The following is a 20,509-nucleotide window of genomic DNA, read 5'->3' on the forward strand; positions in this document are numbered from 1 at the left end:
AATGTGCGCGCCCCTGTGACCTTGACCTTTCACAGAGTGACCCCAAAATCGTTAGGGGTCATCTACTCTTTATAACCAATCATCCTATTAAGTTTCAACATTCTGGGTCAAGTGGTTCTCTAGTTATTGATCGGAAATGGTTTTCAATGTTCAGGCCCCTGTGACCTTGACCTTTGACGGAGTGACCTCAAAATCAATAGGGGTCATCTACTCTTCATGACCAATCATCCTATGAAGTTTCAACATTCTGGGTCAAGTGGTTCTCTAGTTATTGATCGGAAATGGTTTTCAATGTTCAGGCCCCTGTGACCTTGACCTTTGACGGAGTGACCCTAAAATCAATAGGGGTCATCTACTCTTCATGACCAATCATCCTATCAAGTTTCAACATTCTGGGTCAAGTGGTTCTCTAGTTATTGATCGGAAATGGTTTTCAATGTTCAGGCCCCTGTGACCTTGACCTTTGATGGAGTGACCCCAAAAACAATAGGGGTCGTCTACTCCAGCAGCCCTACAAACCTATGAAGTTTGAAGGTTCTAGGTCAAATGGTTCTCCAGTTATTGCTCGGAAATGAAGTGTGACGTACGGACGGACGGACGGACGGAAGGACGGACGGATGGATGGACAGACGGACGGACGGACAGGGCAAAAACAATATGTCTCCTGGGGGAGACATAATAACTGCAATTGCAAAAATAAGACAAAACCTGAAACAGGATGAAGCATGCAATAATCAAATTTAACAGAATCTATTCATACCATTACCAGTCTGGATGTAAATAATTGGAATATCAGTGATCAAAAGGACTATCTGGTGTAACTTTTCAAAAACATATATCCAGTCCAGTCTTGGTTCCAGAGAGAATACATTTTGACATCCTAAAATTGAGACCCAAGTTCTATATAGAATCCCAGGTGTACAACTTCATAAGTTATGCTTCTCAACATTATAATAAAGTTTCATGATTTAAGGTTTGAGTAAGTCAAGGGCTATAACTCTATCTTGCAGAGTGAAATAAATAATAAATAATAAAACACCAGAAGAACTGTAGTATGGTAGAACATAAGGGTGCACTTATACTTCCTTGCTATTGAGCTAGCTTTAATAGCGACCTGGTAGATTGTTCGCCTTAGGTGTGGGAGGTGCCGGGTCGATTTCCAGTCAGGCCTGAAGTATTTTCAGCCTGTTACAAGCACAACTTCTCATGCTGAATAATATTCCTGTAAGGGTTCATGACTCTAAGCCAAGTACTGTGTACTTTTTGAGATACATATGACACAACTTTTTATGCCATTTATGCATTATATTATTTAGTTAGCAATGCATGGCCATCATACTGGTCTAACTTGACACAAATGCAGAGGAACAGACATCTGGATGGTCAGACAAATTTGACGCGATCCTAGGATATATCAGACCCTGGATATATTGAGATATTTTTTTATATGGGCAAAATCCCCACTCGTTTAGATTGCCCCGTCACAAATATAAAACAATCTGAACGTCGCATTATTTTGACTACAGGCCAACGCCTGCATGTTTATAATCCGGATCCTGAACTCTGCAGGAGACCTCTTTGCACGTCTACAGTAATATTTTGGATTAGAAAAGACTTGTACACGTAAGACTGATATGTTCATGACGAGTAACTGAAACTTGGGACTACGTAATACTCTGAAAAACTGTAAATGGCGCAAGCACCAGTAAAGGGGCATAACTTTCTTTTCTAAAGAATTTTGTCTACATTTGGCAGACGCTGTGTATCCGCCTACACCGTGTGCTGAAGTGTTCTTACTTTTCGCACATTTCCCTCGCTCTTGCATAGGTTCTTTTGTTGTCACCATGAAACACTTTGTAGCATTTGTCATACCCCAGGATCCATCCATCTGGGCATTCCAACTAAAATAGAGAAATAAGAATTATTTAGATTCTATTTCAGATTCATATATATATGAAAGGCATTTGTATACATAGATCCAGTTTTATTTTTATGTTCTTTTTATTATTATTTACTCATACCAAGTGTACGTGTTAACTTGGTATGCTTGGTGGATGACTATAGATCTATGCTGGCATAGATTTGTTTGTTTGTTTTGGGTTTAACGCCGTTTTTCAACAGTATTTCAGTCATGTAACGGCGGGCAGTTAACCTATTAAACCAGTGTTCCTGGATTCTGTACCAGTACAAACCTGTTCTCCGCAAGTAACTGCCAACTTCCCCACATGAATCAGAGGTGGAGGACTAGTGATTTCAGACACAATGTCGTTTATCGAATAGTCGGAGAACATACGCCCCGCCCGAGGACTGAACTCACGACCATGCGATCCGTAGACCAACACTCTCAGTACCTACTGAGCTCAGCGGGCGGGGGCATAGAAGCTAACTGGAATAATTAACTATTCTAGAAAGGAGACACTTGAAGAGAACTCGTGTTAAGCCTACTTTAAATGTCTCTAACTACAGATTTATACTACACGTGTCACAGATCTCGAAGAAATTTTGCTTGTTTTCAAATGATCCTTTTTAACATGTATACATCAGTTATAGATTCTATATATTCTTGCAGATACACTGTCCTATATTCTTCAAAAAAAAAAAAGATATACCAATAGAAATGACACTGGTAGGTATTTACAACCGTTGAACAACAACAACCTCCGTTCCCCGCAACATCATAAAATAATATGCGATTCAGCTGACCCATATAATTAATAATGGGGGTTTCTAAAGTTTGAACAAAAAAAAAATATAGTAAAACAGTTCTGACTTTTTTTTGTATAAGTGTTAGTTTTATTTAACATTAAATACAGAAAAAAAAACTAACTTGTGCATTTAGTCTCGGCTTATTGTATATTTCTCTAATCCTCTTATATTACGTGAATAAGTAATATTTAATGCCAGAAATCTGAGAAAAGGGCAGTATATTCAAACAATTGTTGATGACTACACCAATCTCCTTCATGGAGAAGCTAACAGGCACACAGCCGTTACAAGACAGAAGACATGCAAAGGTTCTGCTTCAAGCAGAGAAGTTCAGGTCTTTTCAAGACCATCCCATGAAAGCCAAGCTAGATGGCTATACAAAGAATCGGCTCAAACGTAGCAGCTTCGTACATGAGGCAAAGAAACTCAACCGAGAGTTCAAAACTGAGCTGAGCATTCCAACGACTCCCTTAGGTAGTGAAGACATCATAAACCCACTAGCGACATTCTCGCATACCAGAGGTCTACCGTGGTTCCCCGGGATTTTGACGAACATCTGATGGATGAGAATGACTAGCGAATGATCTGTCCTCAGTGACTGTGAGACTTGCTGTTCCTCGTCTTGACCGCGGGAAGCAAGAGGATGAAGGCATTCGGAAGAGCCTCACACTTGCTATGATCAATGAAGACTATCCTCCGGAATTATGGACTCATGTCTATACAGACGGATCAGCCACATGCGCCGTCAAAGATGGAGGAGCAGGAGTTTTCATTCAGTACCCATCTGGCAAGAGAAAAACTCTACATGCAGCCACAGGAAAACACTGCAGCAACTATAAGGCAGAGACTGAAGCACTCATGAAGGCCGTCTCAATGGTTGAAGACTCGGCAGAAGAAAGCTCCTCAGTCGTCTTTTTCACAGATGCACTGTCTGTCATGAAAGCTCTGATCAACAATAAAGCTCCGCAGCTAGCCAGGAGAATGCAGAGCCTGAGTATGACCTGCAAAGTAGCACTTCAGTGGATTCCATCCCATTGTGGACTTGCAGGCAATGAAGAGGCAGACAAACTGGCTAAGCTAGGAGCTCAGTCAGAACAACCAACAGTACCTGTGAGTTACAAGGAGAAAGTCACTATCATCAAGGCACTAACGAGACCAAGGATGGAGGAAGATGCTTTTCATCTCCTTGATCGGTCTGAACAAGTGATGATGGTCAGGCTCCGCTCAGGGCACAACAAGCTCAATGCTCACATGTACAAGAAATACAGATAGACATCATCGCCAACTTGTCCATGTGGTGAAGAAGATCAGACTGCGGAGCATATACTTCAGAGATGCAAAAGGCACGACCAGGAGCGAGCTGCGACTTGGCTAATAGATACCTCAATCCACCAGAAACTGTATGGAGGCATTGAGGATCTTAGGCAAACCACAAGTTTCATCGAGGCTACTGGTCTGAAAGTGTAGATGCGAACGACAAGAAGAAGAAGAATTGTTGATGACTAATTCAGTCTTTCGCAATATTTTCACCACTAATTAGCCCCACCCAAAATTCATCATGACTGTTTCTTTATATAATCCTTTAAAATCGCGCATGTTTTTGAATGTTTCGCTCTACTGAGTATATACCCTGGGTACTAATGGTATTTTCAATGTCATTAAAATTCAAGTCGCTTGGTAAAATGATATTAAAATTACAAAGGAAAATATTACTAAGTCGCATTTAAGTTGTTTTTCGTGTTGCAACGAAGGTTTCTTATAACCGGTTTCGAAAATAGTCTCATAGCGGGTTATATATGGCATATAGTCATCAAATACATGTATTATGTGTCTGAGTGGTTACAAAAAAAAATCCGAAATGCATGTTGCTTTACAACATGAAAAGTCAGTAACACGCCATTTGTATAACACATTTAAGCACGATGCTGCGGCTACAAACTCTTTTGAATTATGCTGACCGCGTTTGCAACTCACCGTCGTCAAGTTTTTCTGACGGTCAAGGAATGGATAGTTTCATCGCCGCCGGCGATAGTCTTTAACAGCTTAATACTAGAATAATATTTACATTAAAGACTTAAATAGCTACCAATATCAAATGTCACTACCAAAGTTCAGCAAAGGTTACAGCCATAATCACGACAGCCTAATGTTTTCATATTCGTGACACCCGGATATTATAGTTATCGCCCAAGTTATTTTTAGTCGGGTATATATATTAAATAATGAGTAAGTATTAAGACGAAGCAGTCGTTCAAAACATTTTATCGAGAGAAGATCTGTGTTTGTGATTCGTAAGTAGAAGAAATATAGGCCAAATGTAATTTTGTCATTGCATTTGATTAAACTTTTGAAACGTGAACGAGGGAGATCTTTATGTTTCTTTTGAGCTGTTAGGGGTTTCAAGGCTGCTTTCACCTCTTGTCCTCTACTGTAACAATATGCCCTGTATCATTTTTCCAGCCTATATCGTTTTTCACACTCTATACACAGAAATACATTTTTTTTTTTGTTTTAAGATGTCCGACTTCTTTCCCCCTTCTGTTTTATCTTTTTCTCTACTGAATTGCATGTAGTAGCAAGATTTAAGCGTAATTAATACTTGTTCATCACTTATTCATATTTGATAGAGTTATTACGATGCATATAAAGTGCATTAGGGGTAAATAAGGTATTAATTAACTAGTACACAAGATTTTATGTAAATCAACACTAACTATCGTCATACTTCTTGAATTTAATACTGTTGATATTCTACACTCTTTAATCATTGTTCGTAATCATCGGAGATGGACTTACATGTAAGTGACTGAGACAGAGCACAAACGTTTTTATTTTAAAATGACAATACAGAAGTTCATCGTTGTAGTTCACATTATCATTTAAAACTAAGGTAAGTTGCGGTCTTTCTGCATTCAGTATTTGTATGGATTTAATATATGTAGGTACCAATTACGTGCTGTAAAATTTAATTTTGACCCACATAATACTTCAAAGAAGCATGCCGCCTGATATACATGTATGTTAGTCTTACTTATTAAGCTTATCGGGATGGCTTCCATGCTGTTCGCTAACAGTTTCTCTAATGGCAATAGGCTTTGAAAGCGAACAGTATGGATCCTGACTAGACTGCGCGGATGCGCATGCTGGTCTGGATCCATGCTGGTCGCAAACGCACTATGTTGGTTTTCTCATGGTACGGCTCATTTTATCAATTTTGAAACATTTAGTGACATAAATCAGAAAATAATTATGCTCTCTTTGAACAGTATAAGCTGTGCTTCTGTTCGTATAAATCACTATAACTTGTAATGTTAAATGTATGATTTATTCAGTTATTGTTTAACTATCTTTTACATGAAGCTTGGCTATACGACGAAAACATGAAATTAATACCTGTTTACGAAACAGTAGACCTAGCTTTAAAAATAAAACGTTACAAAAGACCAAGAGAGGTCAGACGCCGGTTATTGACCTTTAAATACATGTGTTCTTATTTTACATTTTAATATTGTCAAAAAAGAATGAAAAATCGAAAATATCATCATTACTGGTATGAACAATATTTTTCATCATTCAACTATGATGACATTTTGTTTACTTATTCGAGCAATATAAAACATTATGAGCGTACAAAATGCCCAAATCTGCAATGTGTCTGTATCTATAATTGCAGAACATTATGACATTTTGATTTTTTTAATGCATCTTTTTTTGTTTGTTTTCTCAGTTTTATCCATCATATGTAAGATGTAAAAAATACCAGACGACAAAGAATGTTCCGACGACAAGTAATGTTCATTTCTTAAAACTGCTGACTGAGTACTACGTTCATTATTTTGTTTCTTTCCATAGAAACAACAGATCACACAAAAGAATTTTAACAGGACCGCACCCTTCATATATATGTTCTCATTACATTGTATTAATATAATTCGGAGACGGTGGTCATAGCTGTATAATACTCTAGTTAAATATTTGCTGCTTGGACGGGAGTAAACATTACAACATTACAGACGAGCTCAATTGACATTAGTATGCACAAACGCTTATAGCCTGCTAATTCTACTGCATATTACGCTTGGATGAAAGTTATGTTTCACGGCACAGCCATGTATACGTAGTAGTAAAGTCGTTTCTCTATCATACGTGCAAACGGAACGGCTTACAGACGATATCAGCTAGTTAAAATGGAAACGTTTTGAAAAAAAGTGTTCCAACGTTCCTCGTTTGCTCGAGCAGTATATGCTGTCGGTTTCATGTAAATTGCATTTTTAATGAATTCATAAACGACATCTATGATAAACATATGAATTAAATCAAGACACAACCATATATTAAATGTATAAAACACACTGCATGTCCAGACAACCATGAATTTTCAAACATAATAACTACATGATTCATTCCTAATTATTTTTTCTTTGTTTCATTTTTTTTGTGAAATACGACATTTTCATCATTAAAACAAATGACTTTTATCTGTCATTTTATGTGATGGATTTATATCTTTTGCACTACAGTTAATTTTTTACGTGATAATTAATTTCACAAAGATTTTACGCTAGCGTAATCGTGAATATACTTATAATGAATTTTGCACTCCTGGGTTTTTCTTTTACAATAATTAAACATGTTATTTAGTGTCATAATGTACATATTCATATGTATGGAAGTACTAGTACTTAATAACAAAATGTATTTTTGACCTGTAACCGGTTGCCGATCCTCTATTGCATGCCATCTGTATTGTACCGCATGATCGATACTATAGTTTGTAATATAATACGTTTGTATTTTAATCATGTACTTGATAAAGTGCTCTGTTGTCCTAATAATTTTAACTGCAGTAGCATCGCACTGAGGTCAACCGAGATCAAATGGAAGTAACGGAGCCACGCGAGGTACTGCCCATAGATCTATCTCCTTTATCATTTTTTTTTTTAATTTAGACGTTACTTGAGTGACGGAGGCTCAGATTTCTCTACGTGTCTTTATTTTACCTCAAAGTATAAAATACCAGGTGAAAGGCGATGGGGTGATAATTCTAGATCTAGCAAGTATGTAAGGTAATACATAAAATGCTGTAAGTAAAAAATAATAACGATGCTATCATACACTGATAAAAATCATCAGAATGTTCTAAAACGAATATGTCACTCGTTAAGTTTAAATACCAGTTATAAACTTATTTGGTATAGTCATAATAGTGAAAACTTTTGTTGACATCCACTGCCACTGTGATATAACATAATGGAATAAAATCAAATTATTGTGTTTTCATCTTTAGCAGCACTTAATATGCTTCTTAAAATACTCCTAAATCTGAAATTGGAAACATTATGGCTCGGGTAACCAGATTTATATCTCAGATGTCATTGACGGCAAGAGAAAGATTCGCTTGGCGTCAGTTAATAACAGTGGTAATAATGTTTTTCATATATTTACAATATTGTCATTTAAAACGTAGAATTTGACATCACCGAATTAAGATGAGGTAAAAATAATTGTCCTATCAAATTCAACAGCAATGGGAGGATGGTACCTAGCTTGATCATATATTTTACGGATATATTCCTTTTTGCGAGCAAACTACTATAATAGAACAGAATAGAGCAGAATAATATATGTACGCCATGTAAGAATTTTCATGCAGCCATGAATATTTGTCATTCCGCACACATTTCGCATTCAAGACACCGGACGGACTGAACGACGCACTTTTTTTTCGGCGTTGTCACAGCAACGAAAACGATATCGCGGAATGTGACAAATGCCCCGCTTGGAAGATTTTGAATATAAACTGTAATTATTTTTCATGTGTCCTCAGTTTTATATTTCACGCCGTGTGATCCGAGGTTCACGAAAATAATACCAATACAGTTTCTTAAGATCTGTATATTACAGTAATTTACATTATATATTATTATATTATTATACCAGATTTATATAGCGCCCTTTTCATGATCAACTTCTCGTTCAAAAGCGCTTTACATAGTTCAAATGCAGCAACACAGGGCGCATAATTCATCCTCTACTAGTACAGACACAGAGCGATCTGACCAGAGGGACAGAGTGAGACAAAGCCCCCACGACAGAAAGATCAGAAATCAAATACAGGCTTGTCCGGCTAACTTAGCCTAGCTCGTTTCGAACAGCCTGGTTCTTTAACGTGCCCAGTGTATAGCACTTATACACGCAAGGATTGCCTGGGTTCCTGACCAGTACACCTCTAGTTGGGTGGGAAACACTGAAAAGCGTTTCTGAAAATTCCCGAGTATAGCTGCCGGGGATCGAACCCCGACCTCAGGATTGGAAGGCCAGTGTGCAAACCACTGAGCTATCCGTCCACCCTTATCCATGAACGGACACATGAAATACTACAGACAGTGACTCTTGCTGACTAATTCTTCTGTTTATTTTACAAATTGCATGCTAATGCAAAACATTAACTGGGAAGTATCGAAGAGACCAAAAGATGATAAAAATCGCATAAACCGGGGCATTTACTTGTGTAAAAAGTACTCTGATCATATGTTAATAATTTCTCATACTTTTAGATTTAAAATAAAATACCACCTTGATTTTTCAAATAAAAATATTGAAAGTAACGTAAAATCGAGATAGAAGATATCCCGTCTGTAGCCAGACCAAACCCTACACCTCAGCCCCTCTAATTATCTGTAATCTATAGTGTACCGTATGTTAATGTCGAAAAACCTAAAGATATGTTTTAAAGAAACATGTACTATCATAGTTTGATGAAATAAAATAACTTAAAACGATATTAACGAGTTAAACAAGCCATTTATTAGCTTACAAAACTTATTGTATCTCAAAATCAGTGATGTTGTAATTGATTCAGCCGCAGGGCGGGCAAGTGGTTGCATTCAATTGCGCAAGAATATGTTCTCTGTAGACTTATGTAATATATAATTTATACAAACACATAGGTAAGTGATATTGTCTTCGTACCCACTGGCTGGATATGACACGCTAAAAGGTTTTGCGTAGCGTGATATAACTTAGTGTAATTATCTACTGGAGCGTTGTCCCAATGGGTGGTGAAACAAGTCATTTACCTGACCAATACTTATATAAATGTGGATTTGAGTAATGTCTTTTTAAATATTTATTTTAGCAAATAAAAAAACGAAAGCTTTATCAATGTATTCGAACAGTGTGCCGAATCGTGCGAAGTAAAAAATAAAGACTGGTGGAAATGCCTACCCGGCTGATATTTACTAACACCCGACTACTGAAACTGGTGAATCATAAACTCGTGATAAAAACTAAATAAACATATTATAAAACGTGCAATGAAAATAAAACATCTCTTGATTATGCACCATTAAACCGCTTCTGAAGACGATGTTTTTTTAGAACTTTCATTATTATAACTGCAATATATAGAATACTGTAAATTTTACTATCTAGTTTTCTTCTTTACGTAGAAATATGGCCGTTTCATTTCATACTTTAATATATGTATCTATGGTTGCTTACATTTTATAGTGAAACGTAAACGCCTGTCAGATCATGAAAAACGGGCTATATATGAAACATACAGAAATGGCGGTGTCAATATTTTCTAACTGGGAGTGGGAGAAATGGCGGCGTCAGTATTTTTTAATTCTTTTAAAAGGCATCATTCAACTAAAAACGTACGCTACGTACTAAAATTGGCATCAAAGAACCCGAGCGTATACTTACAAGCGTACGTGAGAACACCGTGCACTGACTTTGTGTTATAACCATGACTCTGTTTATAAGTCAGCTGCATATATTAAGGAAAGAATAAGCTAAAATTACGCAGTAGTCTAGGTTTGACACAGGCATAAGGCTAACATTCTACTGTAGAATCTAGTTCTGTCTGGCACAAACATTAGGCTAATACAATCTGCAGTAGAGTCTAGGCCTGACACAGAAATTAGGCAAACATTCTGCAGTAGTATCTAGATATGACTCGGAAATTAGACTAACATTCTCTGTAGTGTCTAGATCTGACACTGAAATTAGGCTCACATTCTGCAGTAGTGTCTAGGTCTGACACAGAAAATAGGCTAATATTCTGCAGCAGAGTATAGGTCTGACGAAAAACTAGGCTAACATTCTATAAAGGTGGCTAGGTCTAACACAGAAATTAGGTAAGTATTCTGCAGTAGTGTCTAGGCTGGACACAGAAATTAGGTTAAAATCTGCAGTAGTGTTTTTTTTCTAAACACAGAAATTAGGCTAACACTACCTCTGACACAGAAATCAGGCTAACATTCTCAGAAGTGTCTAGCTCTGACACAGAAATAAGCTAACATTCTGTGGTAGTGTCTAGGTCTGACATTGACAATAGGTTAACATTCTCCAGCAGAGTCTAGGTCTAACACAGAAAAATAAGCTAACTTTCTGCAGTAGAGTCCAGGTCTCACACAGAAATTACGCTAACATTATGCGGTAGTGTCTAGGTCTAACCAAAGAGCTATAAAAATAATGTACTTTATAGTTCTTTGGTCTAACACAGAAATTAGGCTAACATTCTGCAGTAGAGTCCAGGTCTGACACAGAAGTTAGGCTAACATTCTATAGTAGTGTCTAGCTCTGACACAGACATTAGGCTAACATTCTGCAGTAGTGTCTACAGGTCTGACATAGACTTTATGTTAATATTTTAACAGAGTTTAGGTAAAAGGTCATCAGCAGTAAAAATAACAAAAAAAAAACAAACAAACAAAAAACAGGATACAATAAATTGACCAAGATCCTAGTAAATGAAACAAGATAAAATAATATATCAAAACTTAATGGTAGCCACTATTGCTGAATAGAATGGGAACTTAAAATTTACATAACTTATCAATATGTTACGGCCCATTAAGCCAACATCATTATAGTTTCATAAGAACCTGCTGTGCAGATATTCAAGCAATTTAGCACGCGTTTATACGCTCTACATGTGTGTCCGCCACTGGCTTATGTTATATAACCTACTTTATATAACCTATTTTGTACAATTTACGTTAGAAAAATGAAAAGCACATTTTCCATTGACATATCAATGCTTGAAAAACTTGGGAGTTCAATTCTCAAAAGAAATTTCAAGACTCTTTAATATTTAACATTTGAAAGCACATGATTGCACTCAATTATTACCACTCCGGTAGTTTACCTTGGGCAAATATAAAGAAATGTGTTGATTTTATCTTTGATCCTAGAATATGATATTGTTATTGATCAACGATAAATAATTGATGACAAAAATCATGTTAATAAACTTTGATAATGTGGCGTTGACCAATAATCGACACGTTTATTTTGAGTACAGTAAATCAATAATTGCTTTGGCATATTTCATGACAGATTAAACTTTGAACACCCCGGACTTTTGGACTCAACTGCCACATATCAAAGTTATTAGTACCTCCGATTTCAATCATTTTGTCAGATGTATATCTGGTTATTGTTCTCCTTCATTATCATGCTAATATATCTTCACCCTTGTTTAAACTTCTTCGTTTCGCATACAGTAATATTGAAATTTTGGAAAAGTAAACATAATTAAACTTCATGTATACGCAGGATAATTCAGTACTTGTACTGGAATGAGACTGGTCTTGTGTTTCTGTGAATATTTATTACATATTCTGAATTAAGAGTATTAAAGCCGCAAACCTTCGTGTATTTTTCTCAGTACACGAATTACTAGATTACAACCGATATATGATTCAAAATGCTGTAAGATGTGCAACACAATATAAAATATTATATTGTTTGATCTTTTAATTAATTGTACGCTCCATAATCTTCAGTAAACACAGGACCAGCAATCGTGCAGCCCTATAACACATGCTTTGATAGGTTGTATCACAGGAATTTGTTTCTCAATCAGAAAAAAATAACAATTGATCTTCCAATTTGTTTTTTTTTTTTTAAATGACCCCCTCTATATAAAAACAGAAGGGGTCATTTTTCAGAAGATACATGGTTCTGCTTTTGTTTTTAATTACAAAAAATCTGATTGAGTATTAAGTTCCTGTGACTGTATGTACACACACCCTTACGTTTTAAAAACTAATTCTTCAATTGGCTACCGTTCCTTTTAGCATACCAATGATATATACATGTACACAAAGTGGGCCTATTTATATGTCTATTGAATTCGATCACTTCAATGCATACAGTACATATAATCTGATAATCAACTTTAGAAGCTATTCATAGAATGATACATGAAGAAAACATGTAGTAATACTTACCCCCATTTCATGTCCATCTGCAGAACACGTTACAAAAAGGACGAAAGCCACTGCAGCCGCGAACGGCACGTAACACTGCATTATTTCAATTATTTTCAGGAAGTTCTGTCAACTTTCAGAGTTCCATTGACGTTTATTGAGAAAATACGTCCTATAATAGCTCCATATGACACACACGCTTCCGTGTTTAGAGGCGTGGTCCTTGAACAGTTGAACGTTTGAAATTACTATAAATACACCTTTAAATTTGGTGTTATGAAGCGAAATTATCCAACGATCACAGAAACAAAATGTCCTTGTAGGAAATTAAATACGTCCTGAAATGAAGACGCCCCGGGGGTCAAACATCAACTTCTGGGCTTCCCTACAGCTGAATTTCAACCCGTATTCAACCACTACACGAGGATGACTGCTCTATTTTTAAAAGCTTGAGAAGTGAAAAACCATTAAAATCATGCTTGAATGCTTGGATAGACCGTTCTCAATGAATTAAAATAGCAAAGATTTCACGCTGTCAGCGAGGTGTATCCAGACACCTTGTTCAACAAGTATATTGCAACAAGACAGTAGTAAATCGATTGCTATATTAGACAAAAATAATCAGCAGGTAAGTGGATCGATTTAAGCTTACAAGAGTTGTCCCATTGGGTATGATCAATGTCGTGGATAGGACGCGGCGTGTCATGAAGTGTCATGGAACACTTATTAACAATATAATACCGCAAATAAAAAAAAAATCGCAAACCGACCGTTACTAGCGATTCTATGTTGCGACAGTAGACTGCGCATATCTTTTTGTGTACTTTAGAAGTTTGATAAATACATGTTTAAACAATGCAATTAAATAATATGTAATTTAACCTTTACTTTTGTGTAAATTATATATTTTGACATTATAACATATTAGATATTGTCAAACATGTTTGTATAGAATAGGAGCCATCTAAATGAATAATGTATGTGTTCTGTTCTGTTGTGTTGCTTTAATTTCGACTGTGGCAATAACACACAGGCCATAGCTTTCGCAGAAATGGTGGTTCCAACGACGCGACGGTAGAGGATTCGTCGCAGCAACGGTGGATAAATTTGACCGATTGAGTATTTTCGCTTTTCTAACGAGTTTTATCTTGATTTTTCAAGTTAAGCTGGAAACCAGCAGTGAGATAGGGACCCATATGTGTACTCTTCAGACACAAACACTAGTTCAGAGCAGTTCTTTGTAAACACTTCTGTACAATTTTATAAGAGACTGCCGTTTTGGAAGAATTCTATTAAAACATTTTACGGGTAACATCGAATGTTTAAAATTTTTGACCCGATTCGATTTTTACATCATATGATATACCATATCATCTTGACTATATGTACAATACAACGAACAATACGCAGAAATATAACAATACCATATTATAACAAAGTGATATAGAGCTGCTGCGTTATTTGAGGTTTTTTTTTATTATACTTTCTCTACTTCTACAATATCCTTTTCTATTCACAAAAATAGAATTTCAAAATGACAAGAAAAAAGATAAGATTTTTTTTTGTTTCGACATTGAAAAGTAAACAAAGGAACAGATTACCAACGTCTCATAAAAGACAAATGAGCCGCGCCGTGAGAAAACCAACAGTGCATTTGCGACCAGCATGGATCAAGACAGCGCAGTCTGGTCAGGATCCATGCTGTTCGCTTTCAAAGCATATTGCAGTCAGAGAAACCGTTAGCGAACAGCATGGATTCTGACCAGACTGCGCGGATGCGCAGGCTGGTCTGGATCCATGCTGGTCGCAAATGTACTATGTTGGTTTTCTCCTGGCGTGGCTCAAATAGAAAACCTTGATACCACTGTGTGACAAGTTAAAGACTTAAACTTTGTTCAGTTCACCTCTCATAAAGGTCACAACGCCAAATAAATATTAGAGACACTCAACTGCTTGCTCTAGTGCCCAGAAGACTGATCCATGCGCCATCAGATAATAAGGAAAGATTTGATAATTAAGAGAATAAGTAATGTTTTATTTGATGAAATGTTAGAGGAAACATCAGTAGATGAAAAAGAGTTCTTAAAGATAGGATATGGTAAAGAAGTTCTTAGAAATGTTCTTGTTATATTTTTCTATGATGTTTCTTAACCTTGTGAAAAAGGACAAATACCCCTTATATAAAATTGCTCTGCTTCTTTGGTTGGTGACGGTAAAGTGTTGAAATTGTTCCGCACTAATTAAGGCGAGGATTTGGAAGATAACTAAGGACTTCTGGAGGATAAAGTGGAACCAGATAAATAAAGGAATTTACAATACGCATAGAATAAATATTCAAACTGATGATCAATATCACAGACACATGGGGTCAGGAGCATTGATGGTAAAAAAGTGCATTTTTAAAACATGCAGAAATTGTAACAAAACCCGTTTTATCATCTATGCTCAGTACGTGTTATAATGCTGAAAGTTGACATGGGTGGAGTGGGGGGGGGGGGGGGGGGGGGGGTGAGTAGGTGGGGAAGTCCTGACATCAAGTCTCTGTGATCAATATAATTTTTGTCAATTACAATAAATAAAGCACGAAAGGGACAAGAGACTCGCCATTTTGGTACCCGTAACAGTTAGAGTCAAAATGAAGTATCATCATACATGTACTTTGATAATAAAATACATGAAAAACACACAGTAAGATGGAAAGTGAAATCTTAAATCACAAGTATAATAATAGTTTCAAATTTGAGCCGTGCCATGAGAAAACCAACATAGTGGGTTTGCGACCAGCATGGATCCAGACCAGCCTGCGCATCCGCGCAGTCTGGTCAGGCTCCATGCTGTTCGCTTTTAAAGCCTACTGGAATTGGAGAAACTGTTAGCGAACAGCATGGATCCTGACCAGACTGCGCGGATGCGCAGGCTGGTCTGGATCCTTGCTGGTCGCAAACCCACTATGTCGGTTTTCCCATGGCGCGGCTCATTTATTGGCATATCGACAATATAAATAGCCTTTGGCCATTTACATCCGCATAAATTAGGGCAAAGAAATACTGTTATATATAGACGATACAACAGACTATAAAACAGACACAAATTTACATAATTATACAACACAAATAACTCAAGTACGTGATATTTAGAAACAAATAGACTTTTAGGTTACAACACACTAAATAGCTGTTCTTCTTTATTCTATATAAATGTAGCAGTGTGTATATAATGTATATAATTAGTTTATGATATCAATTGTCCGATTAGCTCAGTTGGTAGAGCATTTGACTTGCAAGCAGAAAGTCACAGGTTCGAGTCCTGTATCGGGCTGCACATGTTTCCGCACCTTTTATATTGGTGCTGTGAGTGTGGTGGCTAGCCTTGGAATCCTACAGCTAGGGTGAAGCAATGTTTGGGTTATTCAAAAGAATCTGAGTTTGTCTTTGTAAAAATCTCCCTTGCCGCTTAGCTCATTGATCACTGCCAACACAATGCTTTCATCTAAAATTCTGCTAATTGGTCTTCTTTTAGTTATATAATTATTTAGTTACTTTTTCCTCAAGGTTTTCGAAGTTAACACTTCTTTTAGCACAGGCGAATGTTCCATAATGAAAAAAATAATGATTCTGAATGAAAATAGGTATTAATTTACACGACCATTAAGTATTCTGAAACGAAACTGGAAGTCAAGAAACGAGTATCGACGTTAATCTTTGACGCCGTTCACTACTATAAGGTCATAATGCAGTAATTCGGTCCAAAATGTGCTTCCGTGGTGTAGAAAGAAGTCCCTAATAAATAGAAAGAAGTCCCTAATAAATAGATCCTAATTTTTCCATTTTTCGCGCATTTGCGCGTAAATCGGGGACCAAATGAGCATTGTTTCACTCGTGGAATGAATTTTACATAAAATAGGACACTTTTCGTGCTAATATTCGCATGTTTTCGAGTTGTTTACTTGGAAACGAAAGTAGGGTGTTTATTCTGCGGACCGCTTTCTGAAATGCGGCAATATGAGGGTATCTGACTTCAGTTGACTTGCATTTCACTGCATACTGTTCAACACCCCTTTTTCTTTTCGTTTTCTTGAAGCAAATGTATGGATATCTTGTGGAAAATAGGTCTACGACGGAGTGAAAATCTAGAAACTGTAACAAAATTGTTCTGAAGTAGCTGAATTTTATATGAAACAAAGAACAATTTCTTTTATTGGTATATAGCCTATATAATGCTGCCATTTGACCCAAGCTGAAACTACGGTGTTCCGTTTGGACAGTCGTGACTTTTATTTAATACTTAACCGCGATGCACGATGGTACGATGACGAAAACGCGATGGCGCGATGGCACGATGATGAAATAACGATGGTACGATGGTGAAAACGCGATGGCACGATGATGAAATCACGATGGTGCGATGGTACGATGGTGAAATGTTGATGTATTATCGCGTTTTCATCATCGTACCATCGCGTTTTCACCTTCGTATCATTGTACCATTGCGTTTTCATCATCGTACCATCGCGTTTTCACCATCGTGTCATTGCGTTTTCATCATCGTACCATCGCGTTATCACCATCGTACCATCGCGTTATCAACATCGTACTATCGCATTTTCACAATCGTACCATCGCCTTCCGGTGGTCATGCTCAGTGGTACAGTATATATGTCAATAAAATACAGGCTTGATATAATCTCATTTTCACATTGCACTATGTTCCTTCTACATCCTAACAAGAATAAGCTGAGGTTGAATAATACCATGTGACTATTACACCCAGCTTTTTATTTACTTTCAAGCATACGTAAAATATAAAGGATGTGGCCTTGAAAATTTTACAGTTTTAATGAACTGAGCACTGAACATTTTGTAAAACATTTTGCAAAACAGCATAATCTAAATGGTAAATTTTTTCTCACAGTATACATTGAGATACATTCATCTATTGTTGACAAAAATACAAGTGTACGGGTCTACGCATTTCTAACCGGAAGGCGATGGTACGATGGTGAAAAACGCGATGGTACGATGGTGAAAACGCGATGGCACGATGGTGCGATGTGAAAACGCGATGGTACGATGATGAAACGCGATATTACATCGACATTTCACCATCGTACCATCGCGATTTCATCATCGTACCATCGTTGTTTCATCATCGTGCCATCGCGCCATCGCGTTTTCGTCATCGTACCATCGTGCATCGCGGTTTAGTATTAAATAAAAAGTCACGATTGTCCAAACGGAATACCGTACGAAACAGATGGAAGCTTTTGAATATTTTCCTGCTGGCCAAGATATGTTATTGTCAAAAGTTTGGTATATCATATTAATATATAAGTTAATTTTTAAACCGATCATCACGTGATGAACCATGGTCAGGTGAATGTTGTGGTGGCAGTGATCAATGAGCGGAGTGGTAAGGGAGATCGAAGTGGCAAGGGAGATCACTGCGTCGGAGTTTGCTGTCATTGTGTAAAGTTTTAGCAAAATTCTTCCAATAGCTTTGAAATAAAGCTTTGGATAAAACTATGCTCTGTTATTATGTAATCCCCTTTTGTTTTGGAATTATGCCCCGAACCAAATAAGTAATCAAGGTGAGATCATTACAAAAATAAGCCAGACAGGCTTACAGTTTTTTACACTGCACCTTTTTCGCGATATCAACCATCATTGTGTATAACTTTAACTAGTTTTGAAGTTATACTCCAGACAAAAGTAGGATAATTCAAAAAGTAAGCAAGATAAAGTAATTGATTAATGGACTCGTGGATATCATAGTGTGAATCCTTTCAATAATTTTGGAGTTATCCTCTAAACAAAATAAAAAGAGAGATCATTCAGAACGTACTCAAGGTAGAGTTTTAGTTTATTCGTAGCGCATCCGTGTTAACAATATCCAAAGTCCTTTGATAATCGATAGAAATAAAACATAACTTTGATTTCTTTACCACCACTTTTGTATGATAGCGAAAACCAAACTGAGAGTCAAAAGAATCAAAGCACAGTGATGACTGATGTGGGCAGCGGTTGAAAAGCTTCTGGTAATGGGTATGAACAGTTAGCTTAAGTTTGGTGATTCTAGTAAAAGTACTTTTGATAAATAAGCATTTTCAACTTTTTTTTTTACCAAATCAATGGGTAAAACTCTGCTTTTACTCTGTCAAAGGGGATAGAATAATATATGAGCAAAGCTCATGGGCTTATTCAAATTTTTGTGAGGTTTGGTTAATCTTGCTCAAAATCTTTTTTGAATCATATGCATTTTTTAACAAATCAATGGGAAAACACTCTGCTTTTACTGGATCAAGGAGAATAACAGTAAGTGTGAGCAAATTTCATGGACTAATTGATAATTATGTGATGTTTGGAGATTCTAGTTATAACAAGAGCTTGTAGAACACTTGCATGAAGTAACTGACAAGGAACAGAAATTATTTTGCCACTGCCCACTGGCCATTTACGTATTGACCTTAAATCAATAATTATGGGTCATATACCAGTCTTAAGTGACCTTCGTATCAAATGTGATCTTAGACCAAAGCATAATCTAGTTTTCTGGCAAAAAAGTTCTATTGTCAATGTGATCTTGTCCTTTGACCTACTGAACTCGAAATAAATAGGAGTAATCTGCTGGTCATGATAAATCTCCCGATCTCATGATCCTTGGCCCAAGCGTTCTACAGTTATCATCCGGAAACCGAATGGTCTACAGACCGACCAACATCTATCATCAAACAATAATATTTACAATACACCCATCCTCCTTCGAAGGAGGGCAATTAATTTTCAAATTAGAAGATGCCCATATCTCCCCAATGCATAGTTGTAATATGCAAGAAGTCAATAGAAGATAGGAGCGAAAGACAAACATACACTACATGGTTGGCTGCAATAGAGATCGTCTACTTGGCATGTCCAATCACCCTATGAAGTTTCAAAATTCTGGGTCAAGTGGTTCTTAAGTAAACCGTTTTCCATGTTCAGGCGCTTGTGAACTTGGTCTTTGATCGAGTGAGCCCAAAATCAACAGGGATCATCTATTCTGCATGTCCAATCATCCTATGAAGTTTCAACATTCTTGGTCAACTGATTCTCAAATCATTGATCCAGTCTTCAGGCCTCTGTGACCTTTCCCTTTAGTCAAGTGACACTAGAAACATTAAGGGTCATCTACTCTGTAATTCCTATCATCGTGTTTGAAGGTTCTTGGTCAAATGATTCTGAGGTTATTGGTTAGAAACTGTTTTCAAAGTTTTGCCGTAATGTACCGTACATGACGTACGTTACGATACGTCTATCGTGATTTTACTTTTTATGATTGTATATATGTTTTTTTTCTAATTAAATGGAGTGTGTGTCAAGAGTGAATGCTGTATTTAAATGTTCATCATTCTAATTCTATCTTATATTATAATTAGATAACCAGTTTTAATCTATTTTTGTGTGTAATATTACAGAAGGCCACACTGAAATTTAAAATATATAATATGTTCTAACACTGTTACATATCTTTATGTGTTACCTTCTTTAAATAAAGTTATTATTATTATTTTTATAATCAGTTTTTATCTATTTTTTGTGTGTTGA

At 36.6% G+C, this 20,509-nt stretch overlaps 1 protein-coding gene across 1 annotated transcript in view; it reads right to left on the reverse strand.

The window, feature by feature from the left end:
- LOC123562053 (uncharacterized) overlaps positions 1–13,497 on the reverse strand; it is a 129,316-nt gene extending 115,819 nt beyond the window's left edge. Inside the window, exons 1-2 of the mRNA XM_053524923.1 lie at positions 12,951–13,497; positions 1,798–1,901 (exon numbers count right to left, since the gene is read on the reverse strand). Of these exons, the coding sequence (XP_053380898.1) occupies positions 1,798–1,901; positions 12,951–13,031 (185 nt within the window). The 5' untranslated portion in view covers positions 13,032–13,497. The remainder of the gene's footprint in view (positions 1–1,797; positions 1,902–12,950) is intronic.
- Between the last annotated feature and the right edge of the window lie 7,012 nt (positions 13,498–20,509).

This window comes from Mercenaria mercenaria, chromosome 2 (genome assembly GCF_021730395.1).
Source record: "Mercenaria mercenaria strain notata chromosome 2, MADL_Memer_1, whole genome shotgun sequence".
Classification (NCBI taxonomy): domain Eukaryota; kingdom Metazoa; phylum Mollusca; class Bivalvia; order Venerida; family Veneridae; genus Mercenaria; species Mercenaria mercenaria.